Source organism: Lethenteron reissneri, chromosome 69 (assembly GCF_015708825.2).
Source record: "Lethenteron reissneri isolate LAM-NWPU_2019-01 chromosome 69, ASM1570882v1, whole genome shotgun sequence".
In the NCBI taxonomy this organism is placed as follows: domain Eukaryota; kingdom Metazoa; phylum Chordata; class Hyperoartia; order Petromyzontiformes; family Petromyzontidae; genus Lethenteron; species Lethenteron reissneri.
In genome coordinates this window covers 8,947,012-8,963,352 of record NC_083847.1, presented here as the reverse complement: position 1 = coordinate 8,963,352, position 16,341 = coordinate 8,947,012, and the positions used below count along the sequence as shown (strand labels likewise).

General features: G+C 51.6%; 2 protein-coding genes across 5 annotated transcripts; both read left to right on the top strand.

Moving 5' to 3' along the window:
• Positions 1–601: 601 nt before the first annotated feature.
• LOC133360544 (zinc finger protein 239-like) lies at positions 602–14,447 on the top strand. 4 transcript variants are annotated; one of them, XM_061579334.1, is made up of 3 exons: positions 602–702; positions 4,155–4,251; positions 13,359–14,447. In XM_061579334.1, the coding sequence occupies exon 3, from the start codon at positions 13,369–13,371 to the stop codon at positions 14,434–14,436; it is 1,068 nt and encodes a 355-aa protein (XP_061435318.1). In that variant the 5' UTR covers positions 602–702; positions 4,155–4,251; positions 13,359–13,368; the 3' UTR covers positions 14,437–14,447. The 4 variants fall into 4 exon arrangements, with proteins under 4 accessions (XP_061435318.1, XP_061435320.1, XP_061435317.1 ...); XM_061579333.1 differs by having other exon boundaries at positions 640–888; XM_061579336.1 differs by lacking the exon at positions 4,155–4,251 and having other exon boundaries at positions 626–702.
• On the top strand, positions 3,831–11,839 carry LOC133360523 (uncharacterized). The gene is made up of 2 exons (XM_061579304.1): positions 3,831–6,304; positions 10,116–11,839. The coding sequence occupies exons 1-2, from the start codon at positions 5,003–5,005 to the stop codon at positions 10,128–10,130; spliced, it is 1,317 nt and encodes a 438-aa protein (XP_061435288.1). The 5' UTR covers positions 3,831–5,002; the 3' UTR covers positions 10,131–11,839.
• Positions 14,448–16,341: the final 1,894 nt, after the last annotated feature.

The following is a 16,341-nucleotide window of genomic DNA, read 5'->3' as shown; positions in this document are numbered from 1 at the left end:
CGCCCACTCCCCCCACCAACAGCCCCGCCCACTTCCCCCCACCAACAGCCCCGCCCACTTCCCCCCCACCAACAGCCCCACCCGCTTCTCCCCCCACCAACAGCCCCGCCCACTTCCCCCCACCAACAGCCCCACCCGCTTCCCCCCACCACCACCAACAGCCCCACCCGCTTCCCCCCCCCACCACCAACAGCCCCACCCGCTTCCCCCCACCAACAGCCCCGCCCGCTTCCCCCCACCAACAGCCCCGCCCACTTCCCCCCCACCAACAGCCCCGCCCACTTCCCCCCACCAACAGCCCCGCCCGCTTCCCCCCCCCACCACCAACAGCCCCGCCCGCTTCCCCCCACCAACAGCCCCGCCCACTTCCCCCCACCAACAGCCCCACCCACTTCCCCCCACTAACAGCCCCGCCCACATCACCCCCCCACCAACAGCCCCGCCCACTTCCCCCCACTAACAGCCCCGCCCACTTCCCCCCCCCCCACCACCAATAGCCCCGCCCACTTCCCCCCCACCTAAAGCCCCGCCCACTTCCCCCCACCAACAGCCCCACCCACTTCCCCCCCACCAACAGCCCCACCCACTTCCCCCCCCCCACCAACCCTGCCCAGTATAAACCCCTTGACTCTGGCTTATCTCCCACTTCAGTCAAATTTCTTGCTGTGGTTGTCACGCCTGATGATGATTGCTTGTGTTGCTGTGAGTATACTAGTGGGGGTCTACTGATGATGATGATGATGCTGTGAGTGTAATAGTGGAGGTCTACTGATGATGATGATGATTGCTTGTGTTGCAATCGAAACGTCGTGGTTTTTATTTTTTGTATCTTTTATTTTCTTTACCTACGGGACTGTACCGAAAGAACCAAGAGTATAGTGTGAGGCTGTGAGTATACTAGTGGAGGTCTACTGATGATGAGCTGAGTGTGATAGTGGAGATCTACTGATGATGGTGATGCTGTGAGTGTAATAGTGGAGGTCTACTGATGATGATGATGCTGTGAGTGTAATAGTGGAGGTCTACTGATGATGATGATGCTGTGAGTGTAATAGTGGAGATCTACTGATGATGGTGATGCTGTGAGTGTGATAGTGGAGGTCTACTGATGATGATGCTGTGAGTGTAATAGTGGAGGTCTACTGATGATGATGAGACTGTGAGTGTAATAGTGGAGGTCTACTGATGATGATGACGCTGTGAGTGTAATAGTGGAGGTCTACTGATGATGATGATGTGAGTATACTAGTGGGGGTCTACTACTGATGATGATGATGCTGTGAGTGTAATAGTGGAGGTCTACTGATGATGATTATGATTGTTTGTGTTGCAATCGAAACGTCGTGGTTTTTATTTTTTGTATCTTTTATTTTCTTTACCTACGTGACTTTACCGAAAGAACCAATAGTATAGTGGTGAGGCTGTGAGTATAATAATGGAGTTCTACTGATGATGATGATGATGCTGTGAGTGTAATAGTGGAGGTCTACTGATGATGATGATGATGCTGTGAGTGTAATAGTGGAGGTCTACTGATGATGATGATGATGCTGTGAGTGTAATAGTGGAGGTCTACTGATGATGATGAGACTGAGTGTAATAGTGGAGGTCTACTGATGATGAGGCTGTGAGTGTAAAGTGGAGGTCTACTGATGATGATGAGACTGAGTGTAATAGTGGAGGTCTACTGATGAGGATGATGAGGATGTGAGTGTATTAGTGGAGGTCTACTGATGATGATGAGACTGAGTGTATTAGTGGAGGTCTACTGATGATGATGAGACTGAGTGTATTAGTGGAGGTCTACTGATGATGATGAGACTGAGTGTATTAGTGGAGGTCTACTGATGATGATGATGTGAGTGTAATAGTGGAGGTCTACTGATGATGATGCTGTGAGTGTAATAGTGGAGGTCTACTGATGCTGATGATGCTGTGAGTGTAATAGTGGAGGTCTACTGATGATGATGATGCTGTGAGTGTAATAGTGGAGGTCTACTGATGATGATGATGCTGTGAGTGTAATAGTGGAGGTCTACTGATGATGATGAGGCTGTGAGTGTAAAGTGGAGGTCTACTGATGATGAGGTTGTGAGTGTAATAGTGGAGGTCTACTGATGCTGATGATGCTGTGAGTGTAATAGTGGAGGTCTAATGATGATGATGATGCTGTGAGTGTAATAGTGGAGGTCTACTGATGATGATGAGACTGAGTGTAATAGTGGAGATCTGCTGATGATGATGATGCTGTGAGTGTAATAGTGGAGGTCTGCTGCTGATGATGATGCTGTGAGTGTAATAGTGGAGGTCTACTGATGATGATGATGATGCTGTGAGTGTAATAGTGGAGGTCTACTGATGATGATGAGTCTGTGAGTGTAATAGTGGAGGTCTACTGATGAGGATGAGGCTGTGAGTGTAAAGTGGAGGTCTACTGATGATGAGGTTGTGAGTGTAATAGTGGAGGTCTACTGATGATGATGAGTCTGTGAGTGTAATAGTGGAGGTCTACTGATGATGATGATGCTGTGAGTGTAATAGTGGAGGTCTACTGATGATGATGATGCTGTGAGTGTAATAGTGGAGGTCTACTGATGATGATGAGTCTGTGAGTGTAATAGTGGAGGTCTACTGATGATGATGAGGCTGTGAGTGTAAAGTGGAGGTCTACTGATGATGAGGTTGTGAGTTTAATAGTGGAGGTCTACTGATGCTGATGATGCTGTGAGTGTAATAGTGGAGGTCTACTGATGATGATGATGCTGTGAGTGTAATAGTGGAGGTCTACTGATGCTGATGATGCTGTGAGTGTAATAGTGGAGGTCTACTGATGATGATGAGACTGTGAGTGTCATAGTGGAGATCTGCTGATGATGATGATGATGCTGTGAGTGTAATAGTGGAGGTCTGCTGCTGATGATGATGCTGTGAGTGTAATAGTGGAGGTCTACTGATGATGATGCTGTGAGTGTAATAGTGGAGGTCTACTGATGATGATGAGTCTGTGAGTGTAATAGTGGAGGTCTACTGATGATGATGAGGCTGTGAGTGTAAAGTGGAGGTCTACTGATGATGAGGTTGTGAGTGTAATAGTGGAGGTCTACTGATGCTGATGATGCTGTGAGTGTAATAGTGGAGGTCTACTGATGATGATGATGCTGTGAATGTAATAGTGGAGGTCTACTGATGATGAGACTGAGTGTAATAGTGGAGATCTGCTGATGATGATGATGCTGTGAGTGTAATAGTGGAGGTCTACTGATGCTGATGATGCTGTGAGTGTAATAGTGGAGGTCTACTGATGATGATGAGACTGTGAGTGTAATAGTGGAGATCTGCTGATGATGATGATGCTGTGAGTGTAATAGTGGAAGTCTGCTGCTGATGATGATGCTGTGAGTGTAATAGTGGAGGTCTACTGATGATGATGATGCTGTGAGTGTAATAGTGGAGATCTACTGATGATGATGATGTGAGTAATAGTGGAGGTCTACTGATGATGATGAGGTTGTGAGTGTAATAGTGGAGGTCTACTGATGATGATGATGCTGTGCGTGTAATAGTGGAGGTCTACTGATGATGATGATGCTGTGAGTGTAATAGTGGAGGTCTACTGATGATGATGATGATGATGCTGTGAGTGTAATAGTGGAGGTCTACTGATGATGATGATGCTGTGAGTGTAATAGTGGAGGTCTACTGATGATGATGAGGCTGTGAGTGTAAAGTGGAGGTCTACTGATGATGAGGTTGTGAGTTTAATAGTGGAGGTCTACTGATGCTGATGATGCTGTGAGTGTAATAGTGGAGGTCTACTGATGATGATGATGATGCTGTGAGTGTAATAGTGGAGGTCTACTGATGATGATGATGCTGTGAGTGTAATAGTGGAGGTATACTGATGATGATGAGACTGTGAGTGTAATAGTGGAGATCTGCTGATGATGATAATGATGCTGTGAGTGTAATAGTGGAGGTCTGCTGATGATGATGATGATGCTGTGAGTGTAATAGTGGAGGTCTACTGATGATGAGACTGTGAGTGTAAAGTGGAGGTCTACTGATGATGATGAGGCTGTGAGTGTTGCGATCGGAGTGGCCTTCGAGTCGAGGTCGATTTCGATTCCTTTCACGTTTCTCCGTCTGCTTTACAGAGCCCCTTGGGTATGTGAGCTCGGCAAACAACGACAACGACGTGAATATCGTTGTGAACGAGACAAGTGCGGGGTCCTTAAGGAATATTGCATAGCAGTGAGTGTAGTCTGTGTATACACTAGTCTCACATGAGTTGGACCAGATGACGCCAAAAGGCGCCTTTTTGTGAAACTAGGCTCTAAGGAAAGCTGTCTCGGGTGTGGACCAATCAACTTCAAGGACTGTGCACATTATCAGAGTTATGTTTTTTGTTTGCATTATGACTGCAGGTATTGTGGTCTATGCAACTGTAGGGCTGTTACAGAGGGGCTGTTTGTGTAGGGCTGTTTGCATAGGGGCTAACGGATAACAAACACAGTGGGCGGGGACTCCGTGAGCACACGGGGTGGTGCCCGCAACGACGTCCGCACTGGACGGCGTGAGGGGGGTTTCGATCCTCTAGGGGGGTATAAAAAGGGATGAGCCAGAGAGCTCGGGGCTCAGTCTTAGTGTAGTTAAGGGAAGACAGAAGACCGGCCAGATAGGCCCTGGACTCCCCCTGGGACGCCGCCCTTGTAAGGGCAGCACAGGCTGGAGCCAGTGGCGTGGTCCCGGAACCAGGGGTAGACCTCTGGGATTCCGGGTACCGTAGCCCGACTGACCAGTGTCGGGCCAGACAGCCTCCCCTAGCCCGTTAGCGGAGGACTCGGCTAGGAAGGCTAGCTAGGGGTGAATTCCCAGTGTTACGGGTGAGGGGGCCGATACATCCCTCCAGTGCTGTAAGACATTGTGCAAATAAATACGTGTGCCTTACCACGTTGTCCACGCGTCTTCAAGAGTACTTCATCTGGCGTCAGAAGAACCACCGATGGACACGCGCCAATCAGCTCGAGCCAGAGTACAGCAAATGGAAGACGCCGCCGAAATTGTCGAGCCCGAGATGGCTCAACAGGACAACGTGCAGCCGGGGCCGGACGCGTTCTTACCGGAACGTCGGCAGGAAGAGGAGCCGCGGACAGACGAGCTGAGGCTGGCTCACGAGAGACTGGCTGAACTGCTCTACGCCGCTGCCGCTACGCTGGAAAACATCACACGGCTGGGGGCTGGTGGTCCACCGCGGGTCGAGGGGAGCCGGCGTCCGGAGCGCCTTCCCGCCATTTCGGAAGATTCAAATTTTGAATTTCCCGCCATCGACGCGGCGACCGCTAGGGGCGTGGCCAACCTCAACCTGGGGTCCGACATCGGCCGTGCTGGGGCTGCCGCATCAACGACGGAGGAGGGCGCGTCATCAAGGCTGCGACAGGCGATACCATCTGCCGTTCGCGCCGAGACACAGCCGAGTCGGGGAGACAGCAGCCCACGGGACTCCACGGCAACCGCTGCGCTGCACCAAAGGCTGCCCCCGCTTAAAGAATTCGTGGGCGCAGAGGGCGACTGGGGCGGCTTTCAAAGACGCTTCCTCGCCCACCAAGAAATGGCCAAATGGACAGACGCTGAAGCTCTCAGCGCCCTGCCGGCGCTCCTCGACGGCGACGCGCTGGCCGCCCTAACATCGGCGCCGAAGGAAAGGCGCTCTACGCTGCCGATGGCGCTGCAGCTGCTGGCCGGAGTCTACGGGCCTTCCGCGGAGTGTAGGCAGCAGTTCTACGATCGCCAGCGGGGCGCGAAGGAGTCGCCGCTGGCTTACAGAACAAGCCTCCTGGCATTGGCCAAGACAGCCTTTCCTCGCATGGACGAGGACGGGGTCGACGCCATGGTAACTGAGAAAATCCTCCTGCTAGCAGACGACCTGGACATCGCCGTCGTGGCACAGGAGGATTCTGAGATGACTTCTCTACAAGCGGCGCGACTCCTCCACGCAAACTTGCTGTCGCAGCGGAGGAAGGCCAGCAGGGCAGCGGCTGGGCATGCGGTGGCGGCAGCCACCCTTCCGGCGGAGGAGGTCTTCGCCGTCAACCATCGTCGGCAGCAGGGGACGGGAGCGCGGCCGGCCCGGGATGGGTCGAGCCGCTTCGACCGCCAGTCATCGCCGCCGCCGCTTCCGCGCTGCTTCAACTGCGGCGTCCGGGGCCATGTCGCCTCGGGGTGCCGCTCTCCTCGACAGCGTGGGACGACGCCTCGCCAGGACGCCGGGCCTCCTCCTCCTCCCAAGCTTCATCAACATGATCCGGCGAGTCGCGACACCACACATGTTCGGCCAACACACACACCTGTCGCACACTCTCGCATCGTAACGAATGGGGGGACGACGTCGCAGCGCGACGGGCCGGCGCGTACCACTGTGGGGACTCGAATCGAGCCCGGGCAGTGGTCCGCGTTGGCCCATCGCGTTGTGGCCGCATCGTCAGGGTCGTCGGCCGTCGTGGGACTTATTGACGGGGTCGAGGTACGCATCCTGGTTGACACGGGGGCATCGGCGACCATTATTTCCGATTTGATTTACAACATTTTGCCTGTCAAAAGCCGTCCCTTGCTACCAGTTGATGTCCCATTCTACGCGGCGAATGGGGGCTCCCTGGGTATTATTGGGCAAATTCGAGCGCAAATTTGTATCGGGGATATCAAATTATCAGGCCCGATTTTTGTTTCCTCCTCGCTGGCGGTTCCGTGCCTGCTGGGGACGGACTTCTTGGGTAGAATGCCGATCCGTATTTTAATAGACCAGGGATGCATTGAGCTCCCGTCGGGACGGCGCATGGCATTTTTACCCTCCCCTTCTGTGATTCGGACGGCGTGCGTAACTATACCTGCGTCCGTCGTCGAAACCGTTCGTGTGCCGCCGGGGGCTCAGATGTTGGTACCCCTAAAACTTCGTCGGCCCTTCGCGGAGGGTATCGGGGCCCAGGGAATACTGTTGGGACCGTCTAGGGCCGGGGTTAGTGGGCCGCATTTGCGTCCGGCCCTGACCGTTGTGAGGGGAGATGGGGATCCTTTCATCGCGGTCCTCAATGTGGGATCGCAACCTGTTGTGGTTCCTCGAGGGACGGTGCTTGCGCACGCGACGCCGATGCCCTGCGAGGAACCGGTTGCGAATCAGGTCGGCACCGCCACCCGACTGCACCCACATTCGGACAGCGATGACGGGTGGCTCGACGCGCTTTGTGCGGGATCGACGAACCTGTCGAATTCAGAGCGCCAACAGCTTAGATCGCTACTGCAGGAATTTTCCGACGTTTTTAGTCGGAATAAATACGATTTGGGTTGCACTCATCTGCTGCGTCACCATATTGACACGGGTGACAGCGCGCCAATTCGCCAAAATCCGTTTCGGTTGAGTCCCGCCGAAAAGGACCATGTCAAATTGGCTGTGGATGACATGTTAGCCGCCGACATTATTTCTCCCTCTACCAGCCCTTGGGGAGCGCCGATCGTCCTGGTTAAGAAGCAGGACGGCTCGTTGCGGTTTTGCGTTGATTTTCGGCGCCTTAACAAAATCTCGGTTGCCGACGCATACCCGCTCCCACGGATGGACGAATCGCTGGACGCCTTGGCAGGAGCGCGATTCTTCTCCACGCTGGATTTACTTTCGGGATTCTGGCAGCTTCCTCTGGATGATGAATCGAAACCTAAAACTGCTTTCCGTACACCGCACGGCCTGTTCCAATTCAACCGGTTGCCGATGGGCTTACACTCAGCGCCGGCAACCTTCCAACGTTTGATGGAATTGGTTTTGGCTGGATTGCAATGGGAGTCGTGCCTGATTTATTTGGATGATGTTATTGTCTTCGCTAAAACTTTTGACGAACATCTCCAGAGGTTGCGGGCGGTTTTCCTAAAGATGCGGGCTGCTAATTTGAAGTTCAAGCCCCAAAAGTGTCATTTATTACGCGATTCCGTGCGTTATTTGGGCCACATCGTAGGGCGCTCGGGTATTGCTACCGATCCCGCCAAAACGCAGTGTGTCAGCTCCTGGCCGACTCCCACCACAGGGGGAGAGGTCAGGAGTTTCGTCGGCTTCGCGTCATATTACAGACGGTTCGTCGCCGACTTTGCGACAATTGCCAAACCCCTACATGCATTAACATCAAAGGGGGTTCGGTTCCACTGGGGCCAAGAGGAGGAGGCTGCTTTTTGCTCCCTTCGGGACGCCTTGGTTAAAGCTCCTCCCCTGATCTACCCTGATTTTTCAAAGCCGTTCCTGCTCGACACCGATGCGAGCAACACGGGTATTGGGGGCGTGCTTTCCCAGGTGGTTGACGGCGTCGAACGGGTGGTTGCGTACGGCAGTCGGGTGTTGTCTCAAGCAGAGCAAAGATATTGTGTTACCCGCAGAGAACTGTTGGCAATTGTTTATTTCGTCCAACAATATCGCCCATATCTGTACGGTCGGCGTTTCACCGTCCGCACAGATCATGCGGCACTGCAGTACGCCCTGCGAGTTCAACAACCATCGGGACAATTGTCCCGATGGTTGGAGATCCTCCAGGATTTTGAGTTTGATACCACATACCGTAAGGGCGTTCGCCACACCAACGCGGACGCTCTGTCGCGCATGCCAACCACCCCGGAATGCGCGTGCCTCCTGGGGTCGGGACGTTGCAAACCAGCAGGGGACGTGTCGGTTCCGGGCCTTGCGGCCACCGCCGACGGTGGGACAGTTGTTCTGAGTTCCATTGAACAACAAGGGAAAGATTCCCTGTTGGGTTTGCACATCCAGGAATGGGGGCGCCTCCAGATGGAGGATACCTCCCTCCTCGCGTTGCGTCGTCGCGCCGGGGAGGCAGGGCGGGGATCGGGTGATGCCGACGCATGGGAAATGCACGCGGGGTTGCTGTTGCACTGGGACGGGAAATCCCACCGACACCGGCTGGTGGTCCCTTCGGGCTTACGGGGTAGGGTGGTGTGGGCTGCTCATGAGCGCCTCCTCCACCTGGGTACCCAAAAGACCCTCGCCTTGCTCCAGCGTGATTTCTTTTGGCAAGGAATGACAAGGGATGTCCCTGATCTGTTGGCTTCATGCCCGAGGTGTGCACAGCGGAAACCACCAGCGCGAGAATCTAACCCGCCCTTGCAGTCTATCAGGGTCTCCAGAGTAAACGAACTTGTCGCGCTGGATATTCTGGGCCCATTCCCCGCCACCCCTAGGGGAAACAGATACTTGTTAACCGGGGTCGAGTATTTTACGCGCTGGCCTATGGCCTGGCCCCTGGCCAATCAGTCGGCAGCAGCCATCGTCGACGCCTTTGTCCAAGGCTATGTCATGGACAAAGGTGCCCCGGAACGGCTGCTGACCGACCAGGGTAGAAATTTTTCCGGAAAACTCCTCCAACAGGTTTGTGAGCTCCTAGGAACGAAAAAGGTTCGTACTTCCCCCTATCACCCGCAAACTGACGGGATGGTCGAGCGTTTGCATCGTACCATCTCGTCTATGTTATCACAGCAGGTTTCGGACTCACAGACGGATTGGGACTTGAAAATCCAAGGGGTCTTGGCAGCATACAGATTGGCCCCCCATGCTGCAACGGGATTTTCGCCATTCTTCCTCATGTATGGGCGCGACCCTGACCCACCCATTCGGGCGCAGCTGCAGATCCCCACACCACTAGGAAAAACTAAATTAATTGACCATGTCAAATTTAACCTTGAAAAATTGGCGGAGGCACGGGATGCTGCCATGTTAAATTCGGAACAGCGTCAAAAAGCTAACGAGCGCCTCAGACTGGGTCGCGCGCACGTGCTGCAGTGGAAGCCGGGGGACAGAGCATGGCTGCACTGCCCCCAGGTACCGCTCGCAACATCCCCTAAACTGGCGCGGCCGTGGAGGGGGCCCGTGGAGGTGGTCGAGGTTCTGCGGCCTCAGTGTGTCCGCATCAAATGGGGGAAGCGCCGGTGGTTTGTGCACCCCTCGAGGCTAAAACCATTCGTTGCGGTGCGAGGCCCCACTCCACACACGCATGGCCGAACATGTGGGGGGTCGGCCGACTCAGGGGATCCGTCCTCACTGCCCTCGCCTGACGTGTCGCCGGCTGTCCCGCCCACAGGTGCACCGGGACTGACGAGCTCGCACCCACCTACTGCTGCAAGGGACGCCGAGGTTCCCGCGACGTCAGACGCGGACTCTATACAAAACGAACAACCGCCACCGGCGGGTTCGCCACCCGGGATTGCCCCGTGTGACGGGCCTGCAGCAAGGACACGCGCAAAAATGCGCAGACTCTTATAATGCATTGGACGAACATTTTTTTTCTCTTCTTCTTCTCTCTTACGTACGGTTGCGTGGTGCTGCGTCGGTGGGGAGCTCCTACCACATTTTTTTGTTGTGTTGCATGTGTGCTGCGAGTTCCCTGCTTAACCTGTATATATGCGTCGCTCTTACGGTATTCGTATTTATTCAGGGGGGGTGCGTCGGATTGTTCCCTTCGGGGTTGTGGGTTTTGTTGTTGTCATTGTTGTTGTTGTTGTCGTTGTTGCTGTTGGTTCCTTCATGTTAGCGTTAAAAACGTTTTCTTAAGGCACACGCGGGGATCCAGGAGTTAAATAACCTTTATTAAAGTTGTTGCAGCCGGGACGGCTGCGAGCTGTACAGGGGGGGGTGATGTAGGGCTGTTACAGAGGGGCTGTTTGTGTAGGGCTGTTTGCATAGGGGCTAACGGATAACAAACACAGTGGGCGGGGACTCCGTGAGCACACGGGGTGGTGCCCGCAACGACGTCCGCACTGGACGGCGTGAGGGGGGTTTCGATCCTCTAGGGGGGTATAAAAAGGGATGAGCCAGAGAGCTCGGGGCTCAGTCTTAGTGTAGTTAAGGGAAGACAGAAGACCGGCCAGATAGGCCCTGGACTCCCCCTGGGACGCCGCCCTTGTAAGGGCAGCACAGGCTGGAGCCAGTGGCGTGGTCCCGGAACCAGGGGTAGACCTCTGGGATTCCGGGTACCGTAGCCCGACTGACCAGTGTCGGGCCAGACAGCCTCCCCTAGCCCGTTAGCGGAGGACTCGGCTAGGAAGGCTAGCTAGGGGTGAATTCCCAGTGTTACGGGTGAGGGGGCCGATACATCCCTCCAGTGCTGTAAGACATTGTGCAAATAAATACGTGTGCCTTACCACGTTGTCCACGCGTCTTCAAGAGTACTTCACAACCATGACTCCTTGTAAAAAGGTGTGAGTTTTGTTGCCAGATAGAAGGGTAAAAAGCCAATTATATTTTCACTGGCAAATGAGGTTCCAATGGAGGAAATAATCTGTTCCAGAGTATAAGATATATTTTATATGGCATATTGTACATTAATGGGGTTGTATAAAATAATTTAGACACTACTTATTACTAAAATGCATACATAAATTAAAATAAATGCATAAATAAATTGAAATACCTTGCTTGAGAGGAGATGATAGCCTACGAGGATGGTGGTGAGGAAGGGGTGGAGGAGGAGATGATGTTTTTTGGAAGGAGAGTCCCCTTCCATTGACTTCAGGAAGCTGAAATTCTGGGGTTTTTAAATCCTTTATATTAAGTTTGCATGCTTGCTTGCTTGATTGCGTGCTTGCTTGCTTGCTTGCGTGCTTGCTTGCTTACGACCGTGCAAATCTTTCGGTCGTTTTTTAACCCACTTCCCGTGATCCAATCGAGCTGACATTTTCCACACAGATTCGTTGTGCGTGACAATTAATGTTACACTTTTTAGGCAAAAAAAAAAATTATTTTACATATATTCAAATAGAACGCATTCTTGGTTTTGGCTGAACGTCACAGTATAAGAGCCCAGAACGTAACCCCTCCACAGGCCGTGGCGGAGTAGCGCAGTTGGTAGCGCCCTCGCTTCCCATACCAAAGGTCGCGGGATCGATCCCCGCGTCCTCCACAGGCGAATATATTTTTAAATCCTTTATATTAAGTTCGCTGCCACGCATATAAAGGATTTATAGTGAAAAACTTTGTTTTTACGGGTTATACTTATTTCTCTTTTCTGTCCTTTTTCTTGACTTGTACTTGGTTGAGGCTCACCAGGTTTAAGTGTTACTAAAAACCTGTCCATTGAAGTTTGTTTTTGCCTTCTAAGAATGTTCCTGAAGTGTGACATTGTCTGGTCATTCCACACAATACTGTTACGGCTTGTAAGAGCTTGTTAGAGCTGTAACAGTATTGTGTACGCGGGTACTGTACATGGTGACTCATCCCGACCCATACAAGTTCTAGCAAGCGCGTCGTATCCCAAGCAAGACGTCGTATCCCAAGACATTTTTTTTATCGTCAAAACACCACGTATACCAAATTCGACGTATTACAAAGCGGTCATATACCGAGGTATGACTGTAGCTTCATCAGGTGACAGATTTGTGGAGAAGTCTTATCGTTTCGTTCTTTATATAGAGGTGTAGATGTGGTGACCATGCTTCTGCGCTCTTGCACAATGGGGGGGGGGGGATTATTGAGGCAACGTACATTCTGCATGTGCATTATGCGACCCCTTTGATTTTGTCCTTCCTGTCTTATGTCTTGATTAAAATCGCCCCATTGTGCAAGAGCGCAGAAGCGTGGTTTCAACTCTCCAAACGCCAAGACTTGTTATTAATTAAAAGAGCTCTGATGCCAAGTGTGGTAGGTTTCCTGCCATATGCACTTTGAAAACAACAGTGTATCTATTCTAGATTTGAAGCTTTCGTGACTGCAAGGATTCATACTCTTAGGTTTTTTTCAGTAAAGGCCATTCTGGGAGTATCTGTATTCGCTACCAGGAAAAGTTTCACAGGTTCTTGCCACTTGTCATCCCAAGCCATCTTCTCAATTGACTGCTAATTGTTTTTGTCCCATGTGATTTTTCAACTTTGGGAAGGCAATGAACACACATATATGTCCTCAGGGAACTCTGACATTCAAAATAGACTATCACATTTTGAAATAGAATATTGGAAATTACAAATATAGCTACACACCTGGCAACCTGAGTTCGATTCCCACTTATGTCCAACACCACTGAGGATTATCTGAACAGGTCCTGGGCCTTCCATAGATCGACTCGGCCTCAAATGAATAAATGGTGCAGTATGTAAACATTTCCACTGGGGAGAAAACAGTGGCAGGGTGTTGTGCTGGCAACTTTTACCCCCTGTTGTTTCGTTACTCCCTTCATAGGTGCTACTACCAGCACTTGCCCCAAGAGTCTGTTTAGGCTTTAGGGGGGATATTTATATTTTATAATGTGATTATATATGTTGTGTGTCAGTGCGCTGTGCATGTAATGCGTGTGTGTGTGTGTATTGTGTGCACTGTGTACCTCTATCTGCAGACTCAATCACATGGATCAGACACACTCGGCACAACCTGATGCTAAAAGACACCAATGTGGGCAGTGTCTGTACAACACGGATCACATTGGCAACATGAAGAATCATGAGAGAACACACACTGGAGAAAGGCCCTTCAAGTGCCCCACGTGTGGGAATGGATTTTCCGAGGCAGGATCTCTTAATGTTCATCAGAGAACACACACTGGTGAGAAGCCCTTCAAGTGCACTGTGTGTGTGAAAACATTCACAAATTCAGGAAATCTTATTATTCACCAAAGAACGCACACAGGCGAGAAGCCCTTCAAGTGTACTGTGTGTGGGAAGGCATTTACCCGGTCAGGATATCTTAATATTCACCAGAGAACACACACAGGCGAAAAGCCCTTCAAGTGCACTGTGTGTGGGAATGCGTTTAACCAGTCAGGATCTCTTCGTATTCACCAGAAATCACACACAGGTGAAAAGCCCTTCAAATGCACTGTGTGTGGAAAGGCATTTACATGGCCAGCAGATCTTCATATTCACAAGAGAACACACACAGGCGAGAAGCCCTTCAAGTGCTCTGTGTGTGGGGACACATTTATAAAGTCTTCACATCTTCGCAATCATCAAAGAATACATACAGGAAAAAAACCCTTCAAGTGCACTGTGTGTGGTAAAGCATTTGCACGGTCAGGAGTCCGGAACAAGCATGAGAAGATCCACAAGGAGAAAAAAGTAAAATCACCAAGTGAAATTCAGAGTGTTGCTATGAGCTTATCTATCGTGAAACAAGAACCAGAAGAAAAATCCAGCTTTGCATCGTGGCCAGAAGTGAAGGTGAAATGTGAAGAAGTGAAGCTGGAATGTGAAGAAATGAAGCTGGAATGTGAAGAAGTGAAAGTGAAATGTGAAATATTAAAGGTGAAAAGTGAAGTGAAATGTGAAGATGAAGATTCGACTTCAGGACCCAACCTCCAGGTGCATGGTGGCAACGTGAAGCAGGAGGAGGATTCGGACTGTAAGGGAGAGGGAGGCGATCCCCAGAAGTTTGTGGATGTGGAGGTGTGGGTCGACTTTTTGGAAAAAGCAGAATAGGAGGGCCCTGCACATGTGAAGTGTAGTCCGGGAAGATCTGTAACCAAGAGTGACACAAAAAAGTTCCATAGCATTCACCTTATTTACAGACTCGGCGGCACCGAGCCAGTTATCATAACCTGGGGCAAAGCCCTGGACAGGGATTAAGTATGAAACTCAAATATGCTTGTCCAGTTTATCATAATATGAGGCAAAGCCCTGAACAATCAGTGACTGGCAAGGAATGTGGATCAGGGTATAAGAGACGAGAGCAAGATAGGTGAGTTCTGGATGCGGAGTGCGATAGCTGACGTGAAGGGGCCTTCTCGACACATCGCCCCAGCGGTCTCCAGAGAGGTGCATCCCTCATTGAGGATAGTTGCGCGGCTCCCCACCAAGCTCGCCACGTCTCCGTTTGTGACGGTCCTGGCCAGGAGGTGCGCTGCAGACACTGGAAGCCGGGGCCCATCAGGAGGAGAGCACGGAGGACTAGCAGCCACCCCCATTGCAGGTGGAGGTTGTGACCCCTCAGCAGTGCCTCTCGGGCCTGCGAGCAGGGGCGGCTGAGTTCAACCCACAGTGATTGAATAGAGTTTGTTAGGTGATTCGGATCTGCGTATCACGCTCAGGACTGGCGGGAATTTGAGTCTTTTAAATCACTTGCCACCGTCCTCAACGATGAAGCTCTCAGCGTCAATTCAAAGGCCAATTCAAAGGCCAATTCGATTCCAAGTCAGCATTGGCTTATTGGGGAATCCTCATGCTCGCCAGGAAAGCCTTCCCAAAAGTCGACAAGAACATCGACTACATGGTAGCCGAGCATCTTGTTAGTTACACCAGGAGGACTGATATCCTCCTGTCCATCACAAGTGCTTCTCTATGGGTCGCTCAGAATATCCGAGAGTATGAAGACCGAAGGGGCCCAGTGCAGATCCTAGCCCAAGTTGGGGAGGTGACAAGCACAACAACAGGGAACATCTCCACAGGAGTTGGAAGGCACAAGGCAACACCCGATGCTGCAGCTCCAGAGACAATAGGGACAATTTTCCTCAGAAGCTGGAAGAAGTGGTGGCTGCTGCCATCTGGAGATTGGTCTGCAGCGCAGAGGGAGCCGACACATTACCCATGAAGATGGCCATCAAGAAACTCGGGGACCCGAAGCCAGACCCAGGGTCCAGTAATCTACCACTGCTATGGCCAAGGAGGCTACATCGTCATCAGGTGGCAAACCGATTCTGCTCCACCTGGGTTTTCTTCTCGTGAACCACGGCCGACTACTTCTGCAGATGGAACCCAGGCGAGTTGTGGCATCTCGGGCCCCCAGCGACATCCAACACATTCACAATCACAGGGTCCCACGAGCCATACCAGACACCAATGTAACATCACCTACACGGCCAGGACCAATACCCCATGATGAACATAATCATCCATAGCCCATGTCGAGAACTCTAGCACAGGTTAGCCAGATGGTTGGTGTGACCTCGGGGACATCACTGTTCACAGGCTTCGTGGGAGGGGTCAATGTATGGATTCTGGTAGACACAGGGGCAGCGGTGACCATTATGTCCACGCGTGTTTTTGACATACTGCCACCCAGAGTCCAAAAACTACACCCTGTACACACCCAATACATAGCAGCTAAGGGGTGGTCTATGGGAATACTGGGGAAGGTGGAGGCCTCTGTGCATTGGAGGACTGTCCTTTTCAGGACCGATATTAGTCTCCAGCACACGGTGCCCTGCCTATTAAGGACAGATTTTCGAAGGAAAATACCCCTAAAAATACACATCGGATACTGCCTCTATATATAAAAATACACCATCGGATACTGCCTCTTTCTTAAAACCAACGAACCAAAGGACAGCAAAGCCGCATTACATGCTCTCATAAGTCAGGACATAACCATTCCACCTTAAGTAAAAA